Source organism: Chelon labrosus, assembly GCF_963514085.1.
Source record: "Chelon labrosus genome assembly, chromosome: 15".
In the NCBI taxonomy this organism is placed as follows: domain Eukaryota; kingdom Metazoa; phylum Chordata; class Actinopteri; order Mugiliformes; family Mugilidae; genus Chelon; species Chelon labrosus.
Window position 1 is genome coordinate 26872408 of NC_140348.1, and position 21615 is coordinate 26894022.

At 45.2% G+C, this 21615-nt stretch overlaps 2 protein-coding genes across 2 annotated transcripts in view; both read right to left on the reverse strand.

Moving 5' to 3' along the window:
- Positions 1-1610: 1610 nt before the first annotated feature.
- On the reverse strand, positions 1611-4240 carry LOC311500060 (uncharacterized protein). Its single transcript, XM_084561235.1, has 2 exons — positions 4070-4240; positions 1611-2495 (listed from the first exon to the last, which is right to left on the reverse strand). The coding sequence occupies exons 1-2, from the start codon at positions 4175-4177 to the stop codon at positions 2019-2021; spliced, it is 585 nt and encodes a 194-aa protein (XP_084417361.1). The 5' UTR covers positions 4178-4240; the 3' UTR covers positions 1611-2018.
- Positions 4241-9109: 4869 nt separating this feature from the next.
- Positions 9110-21615, reverse strand: part of arfgef3 (ARFGEF family member 3) — a gene marked incomplete at its 5' end in the record, with an annotated part of 40888 nt that continues 28382 nt past the window's right edge. The window contains 13 exons of the mRNA XM_084561236.1: positions 9110-11359; positions 11429-11945; positions 12026-12405; positions 12691-12792; positions 13903-14074; positions 14164-14382; positions 15948-16078; positions 16356-16487; positions 19297-19399; positions 20570-20684; positions 20903-21079; positions 21203-21331; positions 21413-21557. Of these exons, the coding sequence (XP_084417362.1) occupies positions 11168-11359; positions 11429-11945; positions 12026-12405; positions 12691-12792; positions 13903-14074; positions 14164-14382; positions 15948-16078; positions 16356-16487; positions 19297-19399; positions 20570-20684; positions 20903-21079; positions 21203-21331; positions 21413-21557 (2514 nt within the window). The 3' untranslated portion in view covers positions 9110-11167. The remainder of the gene's footprint in view (positions 11360-11428; positions 11946-12025; positions 12406-12690; positions 12793-13902; positions 14075-14163; positions 14383-15947; positions 16079-16355; positions 16488-19296; positions 19400-20569; positions 20685-20902; positions 21080-21202; positions 21332-21412; positions 21558-21615) is intronic.

The window sequence follows — 21615 nt, forward strand, 5'->3', positions numbered from 1 at the left end:
TACTGCAACATCCACAAGAGCTTAATTAGCATTAAAAGAATTTCACAGTTGAAAGCTATTACTTGGGTGAGGTCCACAAACATTAATCCAAGAGATAAGACACACAATGGAACCCCCTGAAGGCAGTCGTAAAAAATGGAAAACATTTGATGAAACAGGGACATTTTTAAAGAGGGTGTTTCTTGAAAGCTGAGGAGAATACCAAGAGAACACTGTTCAGGGAGGCTTCAAGAGGCTGACAGCAACAGCAAAACACTTGTAGCTCTTTCTGTCCCTGTTGATCGCTCCCCACATCTGACAGCTATCTCTGCCTGTGAAGCAGGGCGGCAAGACGTCAGCTTTGTCTGATGAGAAACACATCTGAGCCGAGCTAATCCACTCACCCAGAACCGTGTGGATAGTGCATTACAGTCTGGTGAGACCAAGCGTGAACTCTTTAAGTCTGGCATATAAACAACACAACATCTGAAGTCTGAGCTGCCTTTCTTCAGCTGGAACTTTCACCCATCCAAAGCAGACTTCCAGTCCAGCATCAGAACGGCTTCAGCAGTAAGAGATGGATGTTTTGGAAGGACCAAGACAAAGCTCTGAGCTGAATCCTTTAGAAAACCTGTAGGAGAACCTAAAGAGAGCGACACACCAGAGATGTCCTCACTATTAAGCAGACCCTAACTCTGTATTCTCAAGTCAAGATGTGACAACTCTTGTACAAACAAGTATTAGTTCAGGTGTGTGGACATTGTGGTATGAAAGCTTTGGACAATTAGGAAATTTGTCTTCCATGAATGTAAAAACTTCGACTGAAAAGTATCCCATGCTCTAACCTGAAGACCTCACTTTGGACTTTTGATGTTTCAGGTTCAGTAAAACTATACTGTATATATAAATTACAGTGTTTAATCTTGTGTGGGTTCTCTCCAGGTCCTCCAGCTTCCTCCCACCGTCCAAAGACATGCTGGTTAGGTTCATTGGTGATTCTAAATTGGCCGTAGGTGTGAGTGTCTCTCTGTGTTGGCCCTGTGATAGACTGGAGACCTGTGACAGCTGGGATAGGCCCCAGCCCACCCTGTAACCCTCCATAGGACAAGCAGTTACATTAAATGAATGAATGAATCTTGATCTCGTGATCTTTTAGCCAGGAAGTCAGACCAACTTTCCCCATCCTCAATTTTTTAATGATGGAAAGCTGGTCTGGAGTTTCTCCGTTGGGAACTGATTAGACTCCTGCAATCCAGTCAAACCGTTTGGGGGCGGGGCTTTAAAAGATGATTTACAGAAGAGCATCAGTCAAACAGGTCATCTCAGCACCTCAGAGTGTCAATCACAGTCTCCAAAAATCAAAAGGTATTTAATGTGCAGAGCCACAGGAACGTCATAAGGCGTTAGAGTCCCTTCACTTGTGTTCTGTTGTTGTTATTAAATATGAGGAAGAAAATACTGTCAGACATCATTAGAGAACGCTCCACTTTATTGTCAGAGGTCAAACACTGAGACAATAACGAACTGCAAATATCACACTGTAAAAATAAATACAAATATCATCATTATAAAATAAAGATGTTTCTGTAGGGGCTGCAAAACTAACACTGTGATTGGAGGTAGTAATCAGGAAGGTACTGTTCTACAAGGACGCTACAGCTGACAGCTGTGTTACTGATAAAATTCACAATGGTAATAATAAGAGTAAAAAAAAAAAAAATCTATAAACAAAATAGATGAGTGGCATTTTCTTTCCTGGTTACTGAGAAGGAATGAGGAAAGAATGAGCGGCTGCTTTTAAAGGTCCCTGTGGGTTATCCTGTTCCAACATCGCTGCTAAGACCAGCAGCAAGTCCTTCAGAGTCAGGAAAGAGTAAGATATATAAGATGTTAGTGCAGCAGACTAGGGCCAGGTGATCTCTTCTTCCTTCTTAACATCTCTCAAACTCTAGGTCGATGTGTAGTCTTGGTATAATTGTGGTTTCCTCAGCTGTCCTCCATCTCTCTCCCTCTCTTCTCCCTTTTTTGCTTTTTTTCATTCACTCCTTGATTTCCTCCTCTGTGATCATTACGTCGTCCAACCTCATCCCATCCTCTTCCTCCCCGCTGCCCGTCTCCGGCCCGGGACTCGGTGGCAGCAGGTCCACGTCCTTCGAGCTGCTCGTGCTGGCCGCCCTGGCGATCCTGGTGAGGGTCTGCTCGTACGGCGAGGGCAGGTAGACCATGAGGAAGACGCCGTCCGTCACGTCCTGCTCCGAGCCGGAGCTGGGGAGCGGGTGCTGCCTCCTGGTGCTGCGTCGGATGGAGGAGAGCAGCTCGCAGTTCCTCTCGGGGTCCTGCAGGTCCTCCAGGGCGATCACGTTCGCCAAGCCCAGCTTCCCGTTGAGGCTGAGGCCCCGTCTGCGGCGCCACGCCAGGAAGCCGAGGGCGCTGAAGAGGAGGAGGAGGAAGGAGACGGTCGCTACGGCGATGTAGGTGATGGATGCAGCACTGATGGCCCCGCTTGAGGTCTGGCCCTGCGCGTCAGGAACCAAACATGAGAATATATTAATGCATGAATCACTTATTTTCTTTTTTTCCTCATGTTTCAGTAAAACATCTGACCTGGGTTAGGGTTAGGGTTAGCAGGGTTAGGGTTAGGGTTAGCAGGGTTAGGGTTAGCAGGGTTAGGGTTAGGGTTAGTAGCGTTAGTAGGGTTAGGGTTAGGGTTAGTGTTCTGGCTAGTGTCAGGGTCAGGATGGTGCTCATTTCATATGTTCAAGCGCTCGATGAAGCACTGGACGCAACACACAGATCAAACAGAGTTAAATGTCTTGATTTTTTTCTGGACAATTTGAAGAGTCAAAAATTAAAAGACACTATTTATGAGTTTTGCTTTCGTCAAAGCTGGATCTCAGGGATGTTATAACTCTTTAAATAGAGTGGTCAGTATATAATAGTGCCTTTTAATATATTTCTTTCGGTATTGTTGGTGCAGGTTCAGTGTTTAAAGCCTCATTTTCATTTTCATTCTTCCTGAAATAAATCCACATTTGACCTGGAAGATTGTCTGAAATTTGAGATGTTATCATTTTAAGAAAAAACACATTATTTGTGCTTTAGCGTGGACCAGACACGAAAATGTCAAACGTTGGCTTATTCCTCCAGTATTCAATGATCAGATCAGGACTTTATCTTCCCCTCTGCATGCGCTGTTACGTCATCCAGAACGCAAAACGCCAGGAAGATTTATGAATCTCTATAAATCGACGTCCAATCCTAAGCAGCATTTGTTCTTCAGCCTTTGCAACGATTTAATACCTTTAAGCACTTAATGACATTCTGAATGCAATTTAAAGATCAAATAAAGTTACTAGTTGCTAAAACTACGATGCTTCTGAAACATGAAAAGTAAACATTGTTTTTTATTTATTACCAAGAATTTTTTCACAAGATCTGCTCTGGGGTTTCCAACACAGCTGGATTCTAGGGACGTAATCACTCTTTAACAAGTTTCCAAATTAAAACTGGTCAAATATCATTTTAAAATCTGCAAATAAGCTCTTTTGGTATTGTTGGTGCGGGTTCATTGTGGAAAGCCTCGTTTTCATATCAGAAATAAATCCAGATTTGATTTGAAAATTCTGCTGAAATTCGCGATGGGAATGGATATTATTTAGGCTTTACAGGAAAAATAAAAAAGAGGTAAAATATCAAATTTGGTCTTTTTACTCTCTATCGCCGCAGTTACCACCAACATTCAGATCAGGACTTTATCTTTCACTTGACGTTGTTACATCATCTCAATGGAAAAATGCCAAAATATTAATCTCTATAGATCAACACACAGCCCTGAGCAGCGACTCGTGCATTTGTTCTTCACACTTTGCAGCTATTTCAGGAAAATAAAACAACAAATCGAACTATCTTATCTGATGCTGTGAGATTTACAGAGAGATCAGTCACAACTGGACATGAGAGTTTCTGGAAACCTGTTGGTGAACTGATTACTGCTGCATTTCATCTGAACTCTTTCCTGTTTTAGATTAAACGATGACTAGATAAAGTTATTTATGACTGAATTAAAGTGATCACACGGAGATAAACTCACTGCTTGTCTGTCGGTGGAGGGCAGAGCCGAGGATCCAGGCGACCAGTCCAGAGAGTCCCGGCCCGCCGGTCCAAACTTCATCCAGCTGCTCTCCAGCAGAGACCGCATGGTGGACGGGTGGAGGATCAGAAGGCCCAGCCGGAGCCAGGGGGGGCCACAGGGGCCGAGAGCACTGAGAGGAGGTTGCCGAGGACGAAGAGGACGAGCAGCAACGGCTGACAGCTCAGAGGGACACTGACCGCAGAAGTGTTCAGTGTGAAATAATGACTGAGGAGGGGAGGAGGGAGGATGAGGGAGGAAGGGGAAAGAAATGAGGGCAGCAGACAGCATCCAGCAGGGAGGAGACACGTCACTGGTCCTGATGGGAGGATTTACAGCTCTGCACATGCAGACAAGAGTTAACCTACTGCACACATCACTTAAAACATTTTTAACAGCCCTGCAGCAAACTGAATTAAACTGCAAAAACTAATTGGAAACTATATATTATACAGGTTAGGAGAGTCAAAACTGATGATTAAATAATCAGGTTAGTTAAGTCTGAAAAATTGGCAAAAATAATTGAAAAATTGAAAAAATGATATCGTTACAAATTCCCTGCAAAAACAAACTGAAAAGTCCATGAAAGCAGCCATTTTGGAAATGGCTGCCAAAAGCCTGCTAATGGCTGCAAAGCATGGGTAAATCCACCACGGGTGCAGATGACGAGGATCAAATTGTACACAGCAGATATTTCAGGTAAGTATTGGTTATGTTGGTGGTGCAGAGGTCTCAGAAACTCCTCTACATGAGTTTCATACACAGATCCAAGTGGTCACTGTCGTGCAGTTAAAGCAGAGAACTTTGCTTTTGTAACTTCACAACATTAAGACGAGAAGATTTATATCGTACCACTTTCATGTCCGGTAAATGTGAGAAGAAGCCACCTGGATGAGTGGTGAGACTCTGATCACCGGCAGAGATTTTAGGACGTTACCAGAACCAGTCAAGAAATGATGTGCACAAATTACACCAGTAATTAACACTTAAACAATTTGATCTTCTGAATTTAAAAACATTTCTTTGAGAGTTCATCCTGAACACTGTGACTGCATTCAGCCTCTAGATCGGATGAAAATGTTGCCGGAGTGACTTCCTGACACGTGGACACACCGTTCTAGATGTTATAGTTACAGATGCTATGGTTCTAGATGTTCTAGATGTCACAGATGTTCTAGCTCCAGATGTAAGACACGGTGACAAACATGTGGGACAAACTGCTTTTATTGTGCAACACATGGAGCAGACAGGCCTGCCGGCAAAGCGCTTAGAAACACACAGCAGTTACACGACCGAGCTCAGGAGGAATGAGAAAAGCCAGAGCAGGTTTTTTTTATTTTTTTTTTTGGGGGGGGGGGGGGGGGGGGGGGTATTACAGGTGCTCTTCTTTGATATCAAAAGCAGAGAACAAATGCACTTTTAGAAATCACAGTCACAACGTTAGCCGGGCTGCTGCTGTCGTCAGGGTCAGCGGAGGAAGCAAAGGTCCAGACCGGAAGCTTCTGCACCTTCATCTGCAGAGACGCTGAAGGATGTCTCACTCTGTTTTTTGTTTTGTTTTTTTATCCAGTCTCTAAAAACCAGTCTCACACAAACCGTTTACCGACTTCCAACATTGGTAAGTTTCTGTCGCTTAAAAGGCACACAGACCGCCGAGCGTTTTGCATCAAATACTCTTCCTCTACGAGTGAATCGCCGTAGATGTATGGTACATAGTCATGTTTTAAACTCTCTGCATCACGTACAGTCACCATGCCTTTAGAAAACACCTCGTCTTTGGGTTAATGCAACGTCTACAACCTCAGTGGTTCAGGTTCCAGAGTCCAGAGCTACAGAATGCCTGGCTGAGACGGATTCAAAATAAAATAAATACATGAAGCTTGGTGATTTGAAGATTTCCTGCATGTTTTCTACTGATAAAATAAGTTACTACTATGGCCTCTGTAAATGGTCATACATTCACTCACACATTCACACACCAGTGCCAGACACTGGGAGCAACTGGGGATTCAGCGTCTTGCTCAAGGACACTTCAGCATGTGGCACATTCTGGGGATTGAACCACTAACCCTCTAGCTCGTGGACAACCCACTCTACCTACTGAGCCACAGCCGCCCAATAAGTTTGTAGAAATTTTAGAGAGACAAACTTGAACAGTTGTAAAAACTTAAACCTTTTCCACAATGCATCACCTTGTCCACATGGGCTCCCCCAGAGCCACAGATGGGTTTAAACTATTCAGACCTCCTCATACTGTCTGAGCTGCTGAGGACCACTGCAAATGAACTAAAGCTGCCGTGTCAGTGAGGATAAAAATCTCAACAAACGATGTCCCACGATTTAGCACAAGGTTCAAGTCGACTGGCACGATGCAACAGGTAAACGGGCCGATCATCTCACAGCCAGAGGCTTCAGATGACGGTTACTGTTCTCATAGAAACTCAGCTTCACCTGCTCTCCAGAGAGAAGTTATTTCTTCATAAGCAGCAGAAATACTTGTCTCCATTTTGGCCCCTGGACTCTGTTAAAGTCTAAATATGCATTCTAACAACGCAAAGGTTTCCACTTAATTATACTTCTCTTTAAGGGAGATGTTTCCTGTGAAGAACATTTAAATAACCTAGCAGTTAAAGACTGAGTTTTCTCTCCAGCTAGCTGGATGTCAGTTTGATATTTCCTGTTCTGTGTCGTTTGTTTGTTCGACACCCTCTTGTCGTGTGAGCTTCCACTTTAGAAAGTGTGTCAGATGTCTGGGTCATGTATATACTTTCTCCGTCCAGCAGGACAGCGTGGTCAAAGCCGCTTTGCTGTGTCACCCCCACGCTCTCAGACTGTCAGACAGTCGGCCTCCCTCCCTCCCTCCATCCCTCCCTCCCTCCCTCCCAAACAGAACTGTCACACATGTATTTATCAACCAAACCCAACAACGACCCAACAACGCTGCAAACTGTCAGACAGAATCTTTCTTTTTTAGCAAAATACATCTTCTTATTGTGTTCTCTATGTTTAAGATGTTCAATCTGCCTGCAAATACAGTAAGTCACTGCCTCTTCCATCACTTCTGAGTCGCAGTAATCCCTTGATAAACTATAAATGATTTTATGTTAAATTATTAGTAAAAATCTGTCCAACAAGAGGAGGAGCTGTCAAGTCTGAAAGCAGCGCGAGCTTAAAACTCAAACAAAGACCCGACGGACCACGTGACGACAGGAGGATTTGAGGCCTCTTGCTCGTAGCGAGTTTTTCCCCAAGTGCATCAAATCTGCTTAGATGAAGTTTGCAGAGATGGAGATGATCTTCGGTGCTTCGGGGGGTTTTAATCTCTATTGTGTGTCAAATGTGCATTAGTTGTAAAAGACTGAAACGCTGACAAAAAGATTTATGTCATCCTGCCGCCGGAAGATCTGAGAGACTAAAAGCAGGACAAACATGGGAGTGAGGGACACAAGCGGACGGAGAACTGTTGCATGACGCGTTAGCCAACTGCTTTTTTTTTTTTTTTTTAAGACTTAACACCAACTAAATCCTTTCTCGTGGCTGCCGCTGATCACACTGATGGCTGACAACATCTGTCCACTCGCTGCTCGCCCTCAAACCGCAGGGAATAAGGACGGATACAGAAGAGACACTGTGGATGGGGAGGGCGGGGGGCAAGCTAACGCCGTTTGTCGTTTATCAGACAGTCGCACACTTCTTGTTCCTGGAAACAAAAGTGCAACACAGTGACCATGCAAGATGGATTTTCCAAGTATGAATTAGGGCGACGAAGATTAGTTTTCTGGTGTCTCAGCCCGGAGGAGGAAGCGGGTTTAAGTAGTTTAAGTGATTTGTTGTGCACATGCTCTTAAGTCATCCCGGGCCATGTCTTGGGTAACACTCGTGTGTTCGGGAGAAGCCTTGAAAAAGAAATTAAAAGCGACTGTGGGCCCATCTGTGGGTCGTGCAGCGCTGTACATCTTGAGGAGTCATTTTCCTCCTCTAGGATGAACCACACAGGACCAGATCTTTGACATATCGTGTCTGACACTTCTATTTGACCTGGATGCAAGGCTATTACAGGAGAGGCTAAGGTTCAGGACAGTTGTGGGATGGAACCCGTCGGCCAGCTGGGGTTCTCTCCCAGACTCCAAACACATGATTGTCAGGTTAACTGGTGATATTCTAAATTGTCTGAACGGTTGTTTGTCTTTCTGTTACAGACTGGCGACAGGACCAGGGGCCAGTTTCTGCAGAAATATTACCCAGTAGAGAGTCTGGCTGACTTCCAGTTGGCTTCCTGCACACATGACCGTGACAAAATACAACAATCAAACAGCTGCACAACTCTTCTGTTCTGCACATGTGTTGTCTGGACCAGGAATTAGTCCCGTAGATCAGGGGATGTAGTCGGAGGAGGATGGAGGATGAGGACAAGGTCAGCCATGAAGACACGGTAGCTATTAGCTACACATCCACCACTTTATTCCTTCAGCAATGCCTGAACTAGCGTCAAAGAGCAGACCTCAGCAGGAACCAACATCTGAAGTGGAGACGGGTCCGTCCCCGTCCACTGCAACGTGCATTAAATTAAATTAAATATGCATTTACTGACGTCGACTGTCAGCTCAACAAATACTCAACAAATCTCTTCAAAACACCGTTTAATACAATTCTCCTGCATCACTTTCTCTTCGCTGGTAATTGACCCTTCACACTAGATGCTCACGATAAAAACACCATTTACTGAAACTGAGCTGAGCCTGAAACTGCAACCCCAGTCCCTAAAAGAAAGCAGTATGGCACCAAACCTAGAGAGCAACACATCTGTCAACACAAAACAGTGAATGAAGCGACGAACTCTTAGCTGTTGACAAACTGGGTGAAAAAAAAATAAAGAGCAAATCCTTCTTAGGGGAGCTTCAGATGGCCCTCCCTCCCCTCCCCTCCCCGACCGACCGACCGACCGACCGACCGGCCTGCCCGCTGCCCTCAATATGGTCCAGGCTGGTCACATTAGCGCCACTCTGTTCTTTCATTCATTCACACATAATCTGTCCTGAAACGCACACGAGCGCTGGCAGAGGTCAGTTGCTGCTCGTTGCTGCAAACCAGAGAAAGACCAAAATAAATCCTAAACTGGCAGGTTTTTGATTTAAAATGATTTTTCAGATCGTAATTACATGTGCAGTTGATTTTCTTTGCTCTAAACACACATCTATGAACATGTGAATGTGCTTTTAGTATCCAAGAGAGACGAGCAGCGTCTTCCTTTGGAAATAAGCAACACAATATAAAACTGATTGTCTTTAAAGGTAAAGTAACGAGAATAAAGGACAGAATTTACTGATTATTATTTTACCTGTCTGGCAGTTTTGCACCAGATCACTCAGCTTTAAGGGGTTCATCTTCTGTGGAGCAGGAACGTGCTCGTTTATTTAACAGCAATCTGTCAGACATGGATTTTTAGATTTTACATGCTGGTCCCATGTCGCTGCCGAAGGAAAATTAATCAAGCATTTGAGGATATGTGTCAAATGTTCTGCTCTCAAATTCTGCTCTTTGTCTTTATATTATAAATATTATATGAAGTGGTGCTTGAAGGCATCATCCTGGGCTCTGAGAAACTACAACTGCACTCATTTCTGACATTTTATAGACTAGATTTAACTGATAAATAATAAAAAAAGAAGGTGTTCACTAACTGAATCCTAAACTCGTCTTTGGTCACGTTGTGAAACAGTCACGGAGCAACTGAAGATGTTGAAGATGCATTTCTTGAAGCGTAATCACTGCCGTCGCTTTAGTAGCTGAGCTTCAGGTTATAAACTCGTCTAAATACTCTCCTCTGTGGCAGCGGACGGTGGAACAGGATCGGCAGAACTTGTGGCTGTGTCTTAGTGTTGGGACACATGAAAACCAACTCTCATTAAATAAAAGAAGAAGAATATTCTCAATATGACACCTTAAATGTTTAAAATAATTCACATAAATACATATAGATACTGCATGAACAGGAAAATTAAAATAAAGAATACATTAGGCATGTAAATAGATATACTGTATATGTTGCCTGTCTGGTCCAGAAGGCTTTGATGAATAATAGAACAACATTCAGTTAGAGGTGATGACGCTGCAGAGCATTTAGCAGCGACGCACATTCGCATTCGATCAGATTAAATGCAAAAACAGGACTCCCCCGGACGGTACGAGGCCTCTCTGGATTAGAAAAGAATTAAAATACGTTGCATCGTCAGCTTTAAACGGCGACTTTAATCTAATGTCAGGCAGGGTGTATTATTTTGTTTGTGGTTTGTTTTCGGTGTCACCTGTCGCGCTCATCGCTGCAGAGTACAGAAGATCTGACTAAAAGTGCTAATAAATGGCCAAAGATGAAATAAAAACAGAAATGTGGCAGGTTGGAGAATAAATAAAAATATGTGTTGAGTTTTAAACCACTTGTGGAGGCACAGAGCAATGATTTGATGAGCTGGATTCATTAAGCTCATGCTCCATGTTCTGGGTAATGGCACCAGTAAGGAGCGCTAATGCATAGGGCATGACTGAGGGTGTGAAGTGATTACTTACTTATTTAAGTAAAAATATTTCTAGCCAATGGGAGTGTGCAGAGAAATGAAGTCTGAAACCTCACAGGGCACCAAATAAAAGATGTTTTAAAATGCATTGTAAATAACTTAAGGGGTATTTGCATTGGGTTTTGATGATTCTGTGCCAAAATTATGAGCGATTCTGATGTTCTGCAACTAGAAAGTCACATTTAAAAGCTGTTTGTGTTTGATTCGTTCAGGGGTTCTAGAGTGGAACCAGGGAACAGGAGCAGAAATGGCACATTTACTGTTTGATCGCTTCTATTAAAGATCAAAACGCCCTCGCTGTCCTCATCACGACAATACGACGCCATGCTGCTCTGCATCGTTGGCCAAGCATCAAGCCCTCCAGTCATCTCCTCCTCCAGTGACGGCGTCAAACAAGTTTACTGCGGAAAACTGAAAAGGTTTCACATCCTTCACCGACCGACCGACCGACCGACCGGTCTGCGCGCTTCGTCCGGCGCTTTCCTCATCACACAATGATGTCGTAGAGTCTGCCGACCCGACCTAGCCACTCGCGTAGCGCCTGGCGGACGCGGGCGTCGGTCACGTGGCAGGACAGCTGGCTGAGGCAGGGGTAGAGCGCCGGCTGGAGCGCCAGGAACGAGGGGTCCGACAGGACGAGGACCTGATTGAGGAGAGTCAGGACCATGTTGGTCCACGCCTGCAGGGGGAGGAGATAATTAGCACACGAGCACGTCGCTGCGTTTGCTTTAAGAGCGTCAACACTCACCTGGATCTGAGCCTCGGAGTCCCTCAGCGAGATGCCGTGGGAGCTGATGGTGGACCCCGACCGTGGTCTTTTCTCTTGCCTCAGCACCTCTGGCCCCGCGCTGACTGAGTGCCTCAGAGGGGGCCCCTGCTGGTCCACTAGCTGCTGGGGCCTCTGCGGCGCCCTCTGCGGCTCCCCCGGCGCCCTCCTCTCCCCGATGCCCCCCACTCCTCCTCCCGCTGCCGTCGCCGCCGCTGCCCGGCCCTGCTCCTTCATGAACAGGTTGACGTGGCTCTGCTGCGGCGGCGGCTGCTGCTGCTGCTGCTGCTGCTGTTTCCTGCGTTTGTACTCCATCATCAGCTTGCTGATGGTTTTGTCCGTGGCGATGGTGTACAATTTGTTTCCGGCGCTCTCCCACCATTCCTTCCTCCGTCCTGGTCCGGAGCTGCCGGGAGTTCCTCCGACCGAGCTTCCTGCGATGCTGGAGTCCCGCCTCTCGCTGCCGGTCCGGTAGTGGTGTGGCAGGCTGCCTGAGGAGCTGAGAAGAAGAGAGGAAACAGCTGGTTTGTCAAACTGAGGATAGATCATTAAGACAACAAGATGTGACTGAGGTCAGACCTGAATCCTGGGCTGGGAGTGGGCGTGTCCCCGGGGGATGTCGTGTCCGTTGTCTGACACCTGTACCCGCCTTCCTCTGAGGGCGTCCCCCTCGCTGAAAGGCCGCCGGCTGACGTTGGGGTGGAGGTCTCGGACTGGAAGAGAGGCAGGAAGAAGACGTGATCCCCTCCTCCTACGGCCCCCCTCAGCATCGCCGCCTCCTCCAGGGTGCTCTCCAGGTCCCGGTGCATCTGGATGTAGCTGTTGCACAGATCAACGCACAGCTTGTAGAGGCGCTTGACCAGCCAGGCCCAGTCGGCGCTGCCCAGCGGCTGCACGCTGAGGGACGGGACAGGAGGACGCCACGGGTGGCGCTTATCCCGGCCACGGGGGGGGCTGACCTGTCGGAGGAGATGCAGAGAACCTTTTAGCAAGAACATCTTTCCTGTTCCAGTTAGAGGGTGAAAAAAAAAAACCTCTGAGGCCTGTCCTCATTAAGCTAGGACACACAAAAAGGAAATTATTAATAATCCGACTAATCCGGGGAGAACTTTTATTTTTTGCTGCTCAGCCTTCATGACTAGCACACATTATCCAGACTACAGAGTCACTCTTCTGCTACTTATTTCAAAAACAAAAAACACACAATGTTCAGATCCAAAGCCGCTCGTGAGTGTGTGTCTCACCTGCGCCGTTTCTTCAAAGATGTCTTCATCCTCTGAGGAAGCAGAGCCGGGATGAGAGGAGTCGGAGCTCCCCTCCTCTTCCTCATACAGGATCCTCTTCACCTGAACACAGACAAACGGTTCAAATGTCAAACAGGAGTCATGGCCGCCAGGGACTCGTTAGCGGAGCGTTTAAGTGGAAGCTAAAGTGCTGCTTCACAGCCGTCACTCAGATGTTGTTAAGATGTGACTGATCGTTACGAGGTGGGCGCCTGAAGGCTTTGCAGATCAGATGAAAATGTTAATAGATCAAATGGATTTGTGTTAACGTGTTATTTCTGTGATGCATTTAGTCCAAATATTTAAAATACCTGATCTGAACGGCTCTGATTACACCTAGCAAACAGACAAAAGCACAGGTTCACGGACTGAAGCTGAGCAAAATTACAGCAACAACATCAGAATTTATTGGATTCATGTGCATGTTTTTTAGGTTATTTATTCATTTTTTTAGCAGCTAACTCTGGTGCTTGGTGATACGCAGATAGAACAGAGTGTGTCTGATGATGTTGGTAGAAATCAGGATTAAAAAGAGGCCTGAACGTGAACCAAAACAGTTTGGGCAGGAATAACCTTCCACTAGTACTCAACTAATGATCAGAATAATAAGCAGAAATAGAGGACCTCACGTAACCAAATCAGTCAGAACAGATTAGCCTGACAGGAAGGAGTTTTAAATCAGATTGAGAGGGGTGGTATAAACCTCTGATAATCTGTTCTGTAGGAAAATAATAGCTCCTAATAAGCATGTAAACACCTTTTCATCAGGTGAGAAGTTTCCAGGAGGGACAGAAACATGGAGATAGAAAAACAAGATGAACCAAGTTGGAAGGAATTCACTATTTTCAATTAAGTTTGGGGGAAAAAAAGATGCTTTCAGTTACAGGGTTGAAGAAATATTCTTTTTGGAAACATTTGAACCATTTGAAAACTTCTGGACCTGGCATTCATTGGTGTGGATGTTACTTAGACATGTAGCACCCACCTAGACCAGACCAGGCACCCCCACCCCATAGCAATGTAGATAATGAGCTGGCTCTGTAGAAATAAGAGGAACTCAGGACTTCTAGGGTTTTGGGAGGAACACATGACCTTACAATTTGCGATCATGTAATATATTAGTGCAGCTTTGAACTACAAGACTACAGGGAGGTTCTGTTGCTGGCTTCCCACCTGCTGAGCGGTCATGCCGTCAGCCTGGCTCAGTATGGCACACAGCAGCGCCTGGAAGTACAGGTTGAAGCTCATGGCAGACTGACGGTAAAGGTTGGCTGCTCCACAAACACCAGACACCTTCATCAGCAGGTACTTCAAACCGGGCCGAGTGTCAAAGTCCCGCGCCGTCCTGCAGAGAGGAGGTGAACAGTTTGGTCAGCTTAGAGATTCACAAGACAGTGTCGTCTGCATATCGGCTGACTTTGTTGTAGCTGTAACCTGTAAGAGTCGAGCAGCAGGTCCAGGATGATGGCTAAATTGGTCATGGAGATGTAGCGCAGGAAGCCTGCTGTGGGTCTGCTGGGGTCAGAGGTCACCGGTGTGACCCTTTCGTTACCTTCGGGCTGCTTGACGAACTCCTCCAGCAGGATGTCGTAGAGGTTTTGTAGCAGCACTTGGTGGGAGAGCAGGCTCACCACGATGGTCCGGAATGGGATACTGAAGACAAAATAATATGAAGATGTATTAATCTGTAGAAATTGATTGAGTTTTAATCTTTAACTAAAAGCAGAAGTAGCTGCCAATGTGTCAATCCTACTTTGATGTATTTCTTGCTCCAACAATTTCTAAGCTATTTTATGCCACAGGACTAAAATGTAAATGGAAAATGTGGAGACAAGTTTAAAAAAATAAAAATTAGTAGTCATGAACTAGTGTTTAAGAAACTGGACTTGAGTTTTTTTTTTTTCACCACTCATCTGAGTAGCTTCTTCAGTTCTAAGGGACTGGTGGGAAGTTTGAGGTTTAAATAGGAAACTCTGTGGGTGACGCATCAGAAACTTGCTAGACTTGTTTCTGTTTACAACCAGAAACTGGTGCAGCAAGTTCCTATTAACGGTTAGATACTTACCTGTCGTTGAGGGGGGACTGTTTGTCCCTGTCCTCTTTCCGTATGAATGGTGCTCTAACGACCTTTAGTCAGTCAGAGTCTCCAGTCTCAAGGTGTGAATGAGATTGAAACTTCTTGGGGACAGAAGTTAAAACTGTATTGTTAAATTGATTGCAGATTAAATCTTAGTCCACCTCCTCTGTTTAGACATTTTTTTCCAGTCTGACATAGATGGCTTCCTTTACTCCTCTTTCAAACCATCAGTCTTCTCTGGCTAAGATTTGGATGGGTTACCCACAGAGTTTCCTATTTAAACCCCAAACTTCCCACTAGTCCCCTAGAACTGAAGAAGCTACTCGGATGAGTGGTGAAACGTCTTCTCAAAAACTCTACAAGTCCAGTTGCCTTTTTTAAACGCTTTTTGGATAATATGTAATAGAGCTGCTCAATGTCTGATCTTTGTATGGTTCCAGACGTATGGACGTCTACACTGAACCCCTGACCAAGGGCTGTAAGAACACAAAAACAAGACCGTGCCTTCAGTATAATACGTAATATTGATGATAGAGTACAAGCAGAGATTAAGATAAATTCTCTTTTTAGGAAGCAGCTTTCAGGGATTAAGATTAGCAAAATAACTGACCACAAAAATACTTGACCCAAATATTTCATTCATTCATTCATCTCCTGTAACCGCTTGTCCTGTGAAGGGTGATGGGGAGGGCTGGAGCCTATCCCAGCTATCATTTGGTGAGAGACGGGGTACGCCCTGGACAGGTCTCCAGTCTATTACAAGGCTGACCCACATTTTTATTTACTGTAATTATCTGATAAAGATCCAGAAACAAACTGTGAATATCTAGCATCCAATTTAATTTTCAAGAAACCAATGCCCATGTAATGCATCACACACTGTGCAGCTCTACAGGAGGTGGGTTTGATTATGGAGATCATGCAGAGCCACGAGGTGAGTGGGCATTTGTCACACTGGTAAATTAACAAGTGCAATGTCACAGCGCCTTACCCTATTTTCCTGTGAGCAGAGCAGCAGAAAGACAAGCAAAGACAGTTATTGAGACGCTGGTTAAAATAAATTTGCCTTTCGATTATTTAATCATGCCGTCATAACTTCACAAACCAAACCATGCTTCATGTGTGTGTTTTTTGTGTGCACCTCTTCTGAGTGTGTCCGTTTGACTGCTGGTCCGACGGCAGCTCGATGATGAGAACACAGGACTGGGCGTGCTCAAAGCCGTCCTTGTTGTTGGGCGTCTTTGGAGAGCACTGGGTGTCCAACATGAAGACCTAGGACACAAAGAGGGCGGAGCTTTATCTTGTGATGGACAGAAGAGTAACAGCGGTATAGAGCATCTGAGCGCCGTGTAGTTGACTTTGTTTATAAATGCCTCTTTTTGAAAAAGTTTTTCGCTGTATCCACATAATAAAAACAAAGAGGTGGAATGGCATTAAAAATACACAATATCTGCACCAGAAACTCTTGAAATGTCCATCTGTTAAAGGACAGAGCAACGATTATTATTTAGTCTAATGACAACGGCTTGAAGCCAGGAGTCTGACTGACCTGCTGCGCCATCGCTTTGATCCTCCAGTACTCTGCCTCGGCTGAGGGCGAGTGAGACGGAGCGGCCACCTTCACCTCGCAGGCGTCTCCAGGAAAACTGTCTGAGCCGCTATGAAAACAAGCCAGAAGGTTCTGGGAGAGACACGGGGATAAAGAAAGACGAGTTTAAGGACGATCTGGGAACCAAAGAATAAAGACGCTGCCAGTACCACGCAGAAACAGGAGGAACGGTGAAGAGAAACTGATTATGAGACAAATTTAAACGCTGATGTGTGTATTCATCATTCATTGACCTGATTACTGCAACAACAACTGGATGATATTCAAAGATTTTACAAATTAAAGACAATAATCAAGACGCACCCATCTCTCCCAGTTCATATAACACACACATTTTAGGCAAACAGCACATTTCATTATAACAGTCCTGTTATTAAAGCTGGTACATCCATCTCTAAACTACATGTATGTGCAGCACATAAATCTTGATGAACTCCAGGAATTACAGTTTAACATGGTACATACATAATATACGGATGTGACCTGAATGCGTTGCTTTTAAAGCTTTTCTGTGAAGCCGGTCAAAGGTCACGTGTTCATATATGTGAAAGCATAAGCTACATGTTAAAAGATTCACGTCCGCACAGTTTAATCTGCAAGGTGAAGACGACCAGGACACGTCCCACAAACACATCACTCACATCCAGGTACTTTAGCGAACGTCAGTGCGCTTACATATTCATACTCATCCAGCTCTCATGCAAATTAAACATCACATCCAGAACACTTGATCCATGTCTTGATGAGCAAAATCTGAAAATTCTCCAAACATGAAGAAACCTGGTGTCGATGGAGAGCTCTCTGGTGCAGATGTGTTTGATTCTATGAATCTGGGCCAAAAAGATAAAACTAAATCTGCTTCAGGAGTCTCTGTGAAAACTGTAAATGAATCGGCTCCAACATCCCAAAGAAATAGTCGTCAGAGAGGAGTTACACTGAAGGCTATGTAATATTTGGACCAGATTGTCTTCATAGCCTCTGAACAGGTGTTAAAAATGTCATCCTATGTTCCTACTAATAAAAAGTCACACATAAGTTTAAATAAATCACTTGGATCAGTCGTGGGTAGATAGATATACAGATAGATAGATACTTCATCTGTCCCGAGGGTTAAAAATTGCAAATGGCATCCAGTTACAGTTTCTATTAACCATAGTTTTATACCGTAGACATCCTGCTCTCAGTAGTCATTGTAATTGTTTAACTTCAATCCATACATACGTACAGCATTTCACTGCCTTGCACTTAAACATATGAAATGACAATAAAGTTGAATCTAATCTGAATCTACTCTAACCTTGGCCTCTGTGTGACGTGCTCCAAAACACATTAACTGTGCATGCAGCATGCTTCCACAAACACATGCATGTCTGTCAGTGTGGCTTAGGGTGAGTTAAAGCTAATATATAATATTTCTTTTTACAGTAAATTAAACTGGATGCAAGCCACCAGAGATATTTCTTTTTCTATTTGCACTGAAGAATGTGACCCAGCAAATAATCACAACCCATTTTTTTTATCTGTTAAGAATCCTAAAGTTATTATTATTTTCTGGAAACACAAGCACAAATCCCTCAGTGGCGGTAAGATGATCAACATCATCATCATTTCTGAATGACACACACACACACACACACACACACACACACACACACACACACACAAAAACAAACACACATACAGATGTGGCTCTAAGCCGTAAAGCTGCTTAGCTGCATTCAGGCAGGCAGCTGCCTGCAGGAACACACAACATCCATGAACAAAATGCCTGAGGATGTCACCTCTACTGAACAACACACACACACACACAGAGGGGGAGAGAGGGGGAGAGTGAGAGGGGGAGGCAGGGTTAGGAGCTGCTCTTTGTGTGGCTGAAATGGAACAGCATGTGTTGGCTTCCCGCTGAGGCTGTACTCTCAAACAGCACCTCCACGCAGCAGGTACCCCCATCAACAAATTAACACTGGTCCCTCACAAAGCCACGCAGGCTGCCACGTCTCACGCACATTATAGACACAAACAATATTCTGTTTTGAAATGATTGCACTTTTTGACATAAATTGAATGAGTGCGGAATCTTTGAACTCTGAACTCGGCCACTTGGATTCAACTTTTAGGAGTTCATTGCTTACTTTTAGAGAGATCACAATCCAGGTGTTGAGATGTTAGATTATAACTTCCTGTGAAAAGGTATTCATTTAGTCTTTGCACACTTTCTGTGTTACCTGACATGCTACAATACAAATTAATTATTCTAGAAGACTGGAAAGTACCGAGACACAATATCTGACCAGATCTGAAGCCTTAGCTCCTTATTTATTTGTATATTTTAAGGTAAATCCGTCGATTTTAGACCGTTTTACCACATTTAAGTTTGAGCTGGGTGCTTTTTTTGTGGCTGAAAAAAAATAATAATTTGCAGAAAGAATTAACCTCCAGGTCAAGTTATATCAGATATACAGATATCAACTCTTGCGTATGAAAATATCCCACTGTCAGACAAAGATTTAACAAAAGCTTTAAAGCGTTTTCTTCGGGTTAATCCTGAGAAGAGAGATCAGTCAGACAGAAAAAAATAAAAATCTACCTGACACAGTGACGACGCAACCAGTTGTCGGTCGCTGCCGCTGCACGAGAGTGTATCTGAGGTTAACTGGGTTTATCAAGCTTAATGTGAACTGCCAGCATGTTGCCAGTATTAACAGCAAAGGCTTTTAGATTACTTCTGCTCCAACCAGCAGCTCCAGATTGGGGGTGGGGGTGGATTATGAGGTTTACTACTTGTTTGTGTTCTGTTTTATCTCTATGGACCGCTCGGTGGCTGCATGCAGATGTGTGTGTGATGTTCGTGTGTGTGTGTGTGTGTGTGGTGTGTGTATACCTTGACAGGCTCTAACGTAGCAGAGAAAGCGTCCTGCAGAGCGCAGCAGGCCAGCCGCCACATCTCCTCTGTGAACACTGGACCCACTGTGACCAGCACGTACCTGGAAAGAGACGGATGAACGGATCAGACCGAGAGGCTGCACTCATTTATGGCCACTAATCTTTATAAAATGGGCTCAGTGCTTTGTTAAATTAGCTCGGTGCTGTTAGCGTGACATAGCCAGACTTAATTCTCATCAGGATATGAGTCAGCAAAGAACAGAAATATCTCAGCACGCTACTGGACAGTCCTCCAACCAATCAGAGCTGTTCTGTTGCCAACTAACTCAACTCCACATAACTCAGATGACATGTATGACTAATGTTACTGTTCTGCCACGCCCCCAAATGATCTGATTGGCCCGGCAGATCGTTGCTGGAGCAGGATCAGCTCCCAACGGAGAGACTCCAGAGACTGGCTTCCATGGTAGGGTTCTGTTTCTCTTGTCATGGACTACTTCCAGCAGCAAATTAAAACACATTTTTTTAGTTCTAGTGAGAACTGCAAACAGCAGGAAGGTCTGTGTGTGGTTGAGTGTGTTCGTGGTGACCTCTCAGTGCAACAGAGAGACTCACCAATGTGTCTTTCATTATTCTGGACAACGATAAAGTCTTAACAGGCTGTGCTCTCTCTTAATTCCATTTGAGAGCTGCTGTGTTTTTATTGTGTCTTCTTCTTCACTGCGTTTTGTTTTAGTGTATAACATTATGACCTCCTTCCTATTATTTTGTAGGTCTCCCTTGTGGTGACTCATCAGAGAATGGACATGGGCCTTCTGAGGGTGTCCTGTGGTGTCTGGCAACAAGATGTTGTTAGCGGGGGGCCCTTTGAGGGGAGGGGCCTCTGTGGATCATCCCACAGATACTTGATCAGTTTGGGATCTAGTGAATTTGGAGGCCAGGTCAACACCTTGTGCTGCTCTTCATGTTTTTTTTTAGTTGTTCCTAAAGTGTTTTTGTGTGTGTGTCTGTGTCAGGCTGCATCCTGCTGGGGATGGCTGCTGCCATCAAGGAGTGTCATTGCTATGGGGTGGGGGTGCCTGGTCTGGTCTAGGTGGGTGCTACATGTCTAAGTAACATCCACACCAATGAATGCCAGGTCCAGAAGTTTCCCAGCAGAACACTGAAATGTCACAAGGTGGCCAGTGGTCATAATGTTGTGGCTGATCGGTGTATGATCGGTCTATATTTTGCATGCTGCTTCAGACAGTAGCTGACAGACGTGTGGTCACCTGATGCAGGAACAGCCCACTCTGGAGATGGTCTCTGCAGGTTCAGACACACAGGCCACCAGCAGCTTGAAGAGATCCTTCAGCATCAGGTTGATCAGTGCCTCGTAACCAATATCTGCAAGGAGGGGGTGGGGAGGAGGCGGAAACACAAAAACACAACACAGCCGGCTGGTGAGTGCACGGGATAGAGGTGGAGTGGCTGCAATTTCATCTGACTAAAGAGGAGGACGGTGGAACAACAAGTCATCAGTCACGCTCCAGTTCACTTGGTTGAATACGACACAAACAGCAGCCGTTTGTAAGATTCTCTCCGCTCAGCTCGGTGTGCCTCACCCGAGTGTGTGAAACTGTTGACGTGCTCCACCACCAGCTCACACGACAGGCCGATGGCGTGCTTGAAGTTTGCCGCCGCCACATCCCAGTAGGAGTGGTCGCCGTGGCTACGCTGGAGCCACAGCGACATCACAGGGAGCAGCAGCTGAATGGCGGCGAAGATGGCGAAACCGGGACCTGGAGAGAGGAGATGGGAGTTAGCAGAGGAAGCAGGAAAAGGCAGATGAAGGTTACTTTTCAGCAGGTGAGACATTAGATTATTTGGGTTGGGATTATGTTATAACAGCGTCCACAGATTACCTGGTACAGTGGTGACCTCTCTGAGAAGAGTGAAGAGCAGCTCCAGCGTGGGAGGTTGATGCTGTCGAGGGCAGTTCGACACTGCCGCTGTGAGCTGCTCCAGCAACAGGATCCACACCTGGATCAAACCTGCAGGACGAAACACAGTGAGGAAGATTTAAAGACGATAAGACTCAGGAGAAAGGAAAGGAATGAACGGCTCATCTTTACCCGTGTCGTCATCAAACTCCTGGAGGATGCAGTCCACCCCGTCCTCGCTGCTGATGGAGCGCTCCTGTGATCTCATGGGCAGGTTGGCGAGCCGCGGCCCCAAGAACACCGGCTTGGACGGCATCTTGTAGATCTTCGCAAGTAGCTGTTAATTAAACACAACGTGGCTTCTTTAAGTGACCAGAAGGATGAACGAATACCTG